The sequence below is a fragment of the Hyperolius riggenbachi genome, chromosome 4 (genome assembly GCF_040937935.1).
Source record: "Hyperolius riggenbachi isolate aHypRig1 chromosome 4, aHypRig1.pri, whole genome shotgun sequence".
Taxonomy (NCBI): Eukaryota; Metazoa; Chordata; class Amphibia; order Anura; family Hyperoliidae; genus Hyperolius; species Hyperolius riggenbachi.
In genome coordinates, this window is record NC_090649.1 from 129,106,181 (window position 1) to 129,112,180 (window position 6,000).

Genomic DNA, 6,000 nt, shown 5'->3' on the forward strand with positions numbered 1-6,000 from the left:
ATGCGGGGGACGGTCAGGCGAAGTTCATTGGAGGAGCGGAGTGAGCGGCTTGGTGTGTATCTGAGTAAGATCAGAAATGTAGGTTGGACAGGTTTTGTGGACGGATTTGTAGGTCAGCCACAATATTTTGAATCGGATTCTGGACTGGATAGGAAGCCAGTGGAGGGATTCATGGAGGGGAGCCGCCCTGGTGGAGCGATGGAGGAGTGGATAATTCTGGCTGCCGCATTCATGATGGACTGCAGTGGGTGCTATTCGGGTCTTAGGGAGACCAGACAGAAGGGCATAGCAGTAGTCGAGGCGGGAAATTATGAGGGCATGGATGACTAGTTTGGTGGTGGCAGGGGTCAGGAAGGGGCGAATCTTACAGATGTTACGAAGTTGTTGGACTTTGTGAGGTTTTGGATGTGGGGAGTGAAGGAGAGTGCGGAGTCCAGGGGTGACACCCAGACAGCGGGCTTGAGAGGTAGGGTGAATGGTAGTGTGGTTAAGTGACGCTGCACATTTGGGAGGTCCAGGGATGACCGGGGTGGGAAGATCATAAATTCCGTTTTGTCTAGATTCAATTTCAGGAACCTAGCGGACATCCAGGAGGAGATGGCTGATAGGCTGGAGGAGACCTTGTCCATGGTAGTGATGGATGTGTCAGGGGTGTGGAGGTAGATTTGGGTGTCATCTGCATACAGATGATCGTTAAAACCTATGGAGGAGATAACCTTGCTAATGGAGGATGTGTATAGGGAGAACAGTAGGGGGCCAAGGACCCGAGCCTTGGGACTCCCACTGAGAGGTGGTTGGGGGTGGACGAGGACTCATTGAAGGCGGTCGTGAAGGAGCGGTTGGAGAGGTAGGATGAAAGCCAGGTCAGGGCGAGATCGTGAATGCCCATGGATTGGAGGAACTGGAGGAGTAGGGGATGATCTACTGTATCAAAAGCTGCTGAAAGGTCAAAGAGGAGGAGAATGGAGTGGTTTACCTTCAGATTTAGCTAAGGCAAGGTCATTGACCACTAGGAACGAAGACAGGCAAAAGGGCTTAATCTTTCTTTTGTATGATATGATACATATACAGGATTCCTCCATTTTCTCTAAACATTAATATATATGCTCAAGTGGGAAGAAGCCCTGTCAGAAGAACTTACTTTTCAACAATGGCTGGAGATTTGGGAGAATGCCCGCAGAACCTCTATTTATATCACCAAAAAGGAAAACATATACAAACTCCTATTTTGGCGGTACCGCACTCCAATATTTTTACATAGATTCTTCCCAGAAGTTTCAGACAGATGCTGGAGTGGATGTGGTGGCCTTGGCTCACTAGATCACATATTTTGGTTCTGCCCCCTGATTGATAAATTTTGGAAAAACATAAGAGACTTGGCTGCTAAAGCTACACTTAAAGAGGTTCCTTTAGACCCTGGACCCTAGTTCTAGGTTTACCGCTCCTTCATACCAGGGTTGCTACTCAGAAAAATGTTAAATATTATTTTAGTTTGCAGCCAGATTGTCAATTGCAACCTGTTGGAAATCCACTTCCCCTCCCACGATGGAAAGGGTTAGAACTAAATTTAATTCATTAGAAAAATGGACCTCCTCACAGCTACCAAAAAACAATACAATGGCCTCTTTTGAAAAAATCTGGGACTTCTGGGACATTAATGTGGTGCTAGCAGAGTCAATTCTGCCAGAATAACACGTGGGGTTTGATTATCTGAGATGCCTGCTGTGCTCTGGCGGAGCGGAGACTTTACTTTCCCTTTTACTTGTGTTGTACCTTAGCCTTCCTGCTTGGTTTTGGTTATAAAGTTAACTCCCGTTTGGAGTAGTTTTGTACTCAAAATAATTGATGTTACAGTTAAGGAAAAAAATCTTTTGTTGAGGTCTTACTACTATGTCTTTTGTAACCCACTGAAGTTGCATTATGTGATACTGTCTTTTTGGTGTCTATTATTAGCTTTCATGTTTTTATATGCATGACTATGATAAAAAAAATGTAAGTGCAAAAAAAATAAATCTACTAGGCGAACTAAGCCCGTATAAAAACAGGCTCTAGGTCTCTCAATGCCGCATGGTCAGCATGCATGTGTGCGAGCACGCTCCGGCCACACGCACGCTGCTCGCATTCACACGCCCACCCCCTGGCTAGTCCTTGCGTCCGTCCCAACGGCTGTCAGTGAAGCACATGCGCAGTATGGGAAAAGCACTGACACAGGGACATGGGAAGCAGAGACACTTGCAGTTATTATATGGGATAACCAGTTTATGCGTAGTGGGGAGGAGCCTAGGGATGGCTTACTGAATGTAACCTTAATAAATGCTCAGATTTCTAACCTTAGCAGCTGTTCAGAGAATTTTGGGCATTGAATACAGTTTCTTCTGTGGTTACTCATGAGAAAATGTTTTCCTGAAAGACCTGCTTTTGTCCCCTGAAGAGGAGGGGGAAAGACGGAAGAGATTTTATTTTTAGCATTGAAAATGATAAATGTTTCTTGAGGAAATAGAAAATGTTTATACAAGCTTCACATTGCATTTGCTTTAACACTGGCCTCATGTCTGGCTGAGGGAAACATTGGGCCTTGGCCAGAAACTGTGTAAATCGGAGTGTGAAACAGATTGACTATGATTTCATGCTGTAGGCATTGCTCAGTCAGATTGCTTGTGTGGACAGCTTCACCCCTTGCATCAACAATGGCCAAAGACCCTGAAATACATACAGTAGGTGTATAGAATAGACTGTTTTAAATCTGTAACATAATGTTAACCTATGTTGTGATCCAGTAGTTAAGGTGGCCACCCGGGACATAGAGGAATGTATACTGCCCTGTTCCCATGGTACGCAATCCAATCAGCTTTTAGGAGAATCAGTATGAAGTGTGCTTTCTTATAGAAGGCCTCTGATGCCATTCACTCTAATGTGATTATTTCCAAAGAGAAAATGCTGCATTTTTGATTTAGTGCAACTGAATGGGACTTTGCAAGCATACTAACATACAGAGCAAACACACAGAGATCTATATGTGGTTTTCCTGTACAACATGTACCGAGAAGACGGGCTTATGTTTGTCTCCTCTGAACCTCCAGTTTATTGAATATGTAAAAGAAATGGTGACCTGTAAACCAATGACGTGAAGCGGCACAAGAAAAAAAGAGTGTGATATTTACCTATGGAGACAGAGCACTGGATCCCATAGAGCCTTCCGGTACTCTCCATCCCATAGAGCCTTCCCGGTACTCTCCATCCCATAGTTCCAGCGCTGAGCCCAGGTGAAGCTCTTCCACCAGCTTGGTTAAATAAGTCTTAGTGGCTCTCATGCAGTCTGCAGAAGTACCCACTTTCCTTAGTGTTTCTGAAGATGAGCAGATCTGTACTGCACACGCGTAAGTCTGGGCTCGTCATTCATGTGCAGTGCAGATATGCCTGTCTCTGGAAGCACTCGGGAACATAACTTCACCAGCAGAAAGCAGTGGAGCGAGGGGACAGAGCAAGGACAAGGGAGGCTCTATGGGTTCCAGAGCCATAGGCAATTTTTTCACATTTACTTTAAACAGTATTAGGCCACCTGCGCACTGCAAATATGATTTGCAATTCTGATTTTCCCTGGATGCTATTAAAACAAAAAAGAAAACGCAGCATGCAGTACCGATTAAAAATCGTAAATCTGGAATCACATGTAGTGTGCAAGAGGCCTGAATGGGGTTTGAATTTTTATTTTTTACTACTTATTCATCATGAATCCAGTCCAGGTATTCTGGATCACTTATGATATCCCAGTGGAGGTGCATAGAAAGTTTTGTTAATCAGGCTCAGCGAGTGGCTGCCTGGCTGATACCATTTCTATATGCATTGCATTTGAATAACAGTTTTATAACTTGTAACATTTCTCTATCCTTGTCAGTTGCAGAGAAGTGTGTACAGAGATGTAAGTCTGATGATCCCCTGGAAAGAGTCCAGCACCCTACATGTTGTATCGTTGTAAGCCATCATCACCTCAGTCTACAGGGTAAATATTATGCATTTTCCTTCATGTTGAACATATGGATTTCTAAAGGGCATTACAAACTAAATGCTTCTGTACATGTTTAAAATAAAAAAGGAAAAGGGGGAAAAAATCACCTGTTTTGCTCTGTAGGATGCATATTGCACACGCTATGCTGAGGTAGTGCAGCAGGGTGCGCTGGCAAATTACGAGCGCTCCTTGTAACTAACGGCAGCTCTACTCTTCCCGCCCTGAGCCCCTTCAGGTCCGGTGGCTTTCTAGGGCGTGATCTCCTGCAGCATAGTGTGCCCTGAGCTTGTGCTCCTCACATTAAGCTGCGCTGCTTTTAGCCCAATGATCTTTTTACAGCTCCTAAGGTAATTATTCCATATTTATCCTTCTTGATCTCTCATCAGCTTTTGCTACTGTCGACCACACCTTACTCCTTCAGATACTTTTATCTGTAGGCATAAAGGGCCTCACTCTCTCCTGGATTTCTTCAGATCTCTCTGGAAGTTATTTCACAGTCTGTTACTCGGATCAGATCACTTTTCCATATCCTTTGTCTGTAAGGGTAACACAAGGCTCTGTCCTTGCCCCCTCCTCTTCTCCATCTACATGCACTGTTTCGGCAACTTAAAACAGATCTGTAACCTTAGATACGTATGTATAAACGAATGTATGTCTGCAGTAAGACCCCCTAATGTTATTGGTGTCAGTTTTGCTGCTCCCCGCTGCTGTTTTCATTTTTTTTCATTTTCAATGAGAAATTGGATTTTTTTCCAATATGGCCGCGACCCCCACAACTACTTCCGGGGTCACGCCATATAGACAAGGCACACATCCTGGCTCCCTGTCCCACTCCCGCGGCCTGGGAGCATTCTGTGCCTGCGCAGTAGTACTTTGCATGCGCAAAAATGCCCTGGATAGTGGGACTCGCACGGCTGGGCCGTGCATGCGTAGTGAGCCCCGACTCCCTAAGTTACCGGGAGCCATAATGGAAGATAAAGGTGGAGGACAGCGGCAAGGGACGAATCAGGCCGTAGGGGGCTGGAGGAAGCCCAAGGTACGTATGACTTTTTTTTTTTATTATTATTATTAATCTCTCTCTCTCTCTCTCTCTCTCTCTCTCGTCTCTCTCTCTCTCTCTCTCTCTCTCTCTCTCTCCTCTCTCTCTCTCTCTCTCTCACTCTCTCTCTCTCTCTCTCTCTCCCACCTCTCTCCTCTTCTCTCTCTCTCTCTCTCTCTCCTCTCTCTCTCTCTCTCTCTCTCTCTCTCTCTCTCTCTCTCTCCTCTCTCTCTCTCTCTCTCCTCTCTCTCTCTCTCTCTCTCTCTCTCTCTCTCTCATCCTAACTAACTCCTGTCATCTCCAACCTAGTACCCGGCTCTTCTAATATCTCATTTGGACTGTTGTAATAAACTGCTTTGATTTTACTTGATTCTAACCTACAAAGCTCTCCACAATATATATCTTCTCTCTCTCTCTCTCTCTCTCTCTCTCTCTCTTCCCCCTGTATATCTCCTCACTAGTTTCCAGACCTACCCGAGATCTCAGATCTGCACATGACCTCGTTTTGACCTCTTCTAGAATCACCTCCTTGCTTTCACGTATACAAGATTTCTCAATAGCTTTAAGAGACACTGAAGCGAAAAAATATATATGATATAATGAATTGGTTGTGTACTATGAATAATTACTAGAAGATTAGCAACAAAGAAAATATTCTCATATTTTTATTTTCAGGTATATAGTGTTTTTTCTAACATTGCATCATTCTCTAATATGTGCAGATTACACAACACTCAGCATTCAAAATTATTCTTTCAGAGCAGTCTGTGAACTAATGACCTCTCCTCTGCTAGAGGAAAAGTAAATAGTTAACTAACAGTTGAGATAATAAAAGTCAGAAAACAGCCCTCTCCACGACTTTGAAAGTCCTAGAGATAATGGCTTTTTTGTATAGAGATAACAACTGGAGTTTCTTAACTCTTCCTGTACTGGAAACAATTAGACTGATGTATCT

The 6,000-nt window shown here is 44.1% G+C and overlaps 1 protein-coding gene across 1 annotated transcript in view; it reads left to right on the forward strand.

Moving 5' to 3' along the window:
- PASK (PAS domain containing serine/threonine kinase) overlaps nt 1-6,000 on the forward strand; it is an 83,327-nt gene that overhangs the window by 41,737 nt on the left and 35,590 nt on the right. Inside the window, 1 exon segment of the mRNA XM_068280630.1 lies at nt 3,896-4,000. Within this exon segment, the coding sequence (XP_068136731.1) occupies nt 3,896-4,000 (105 nt within the window).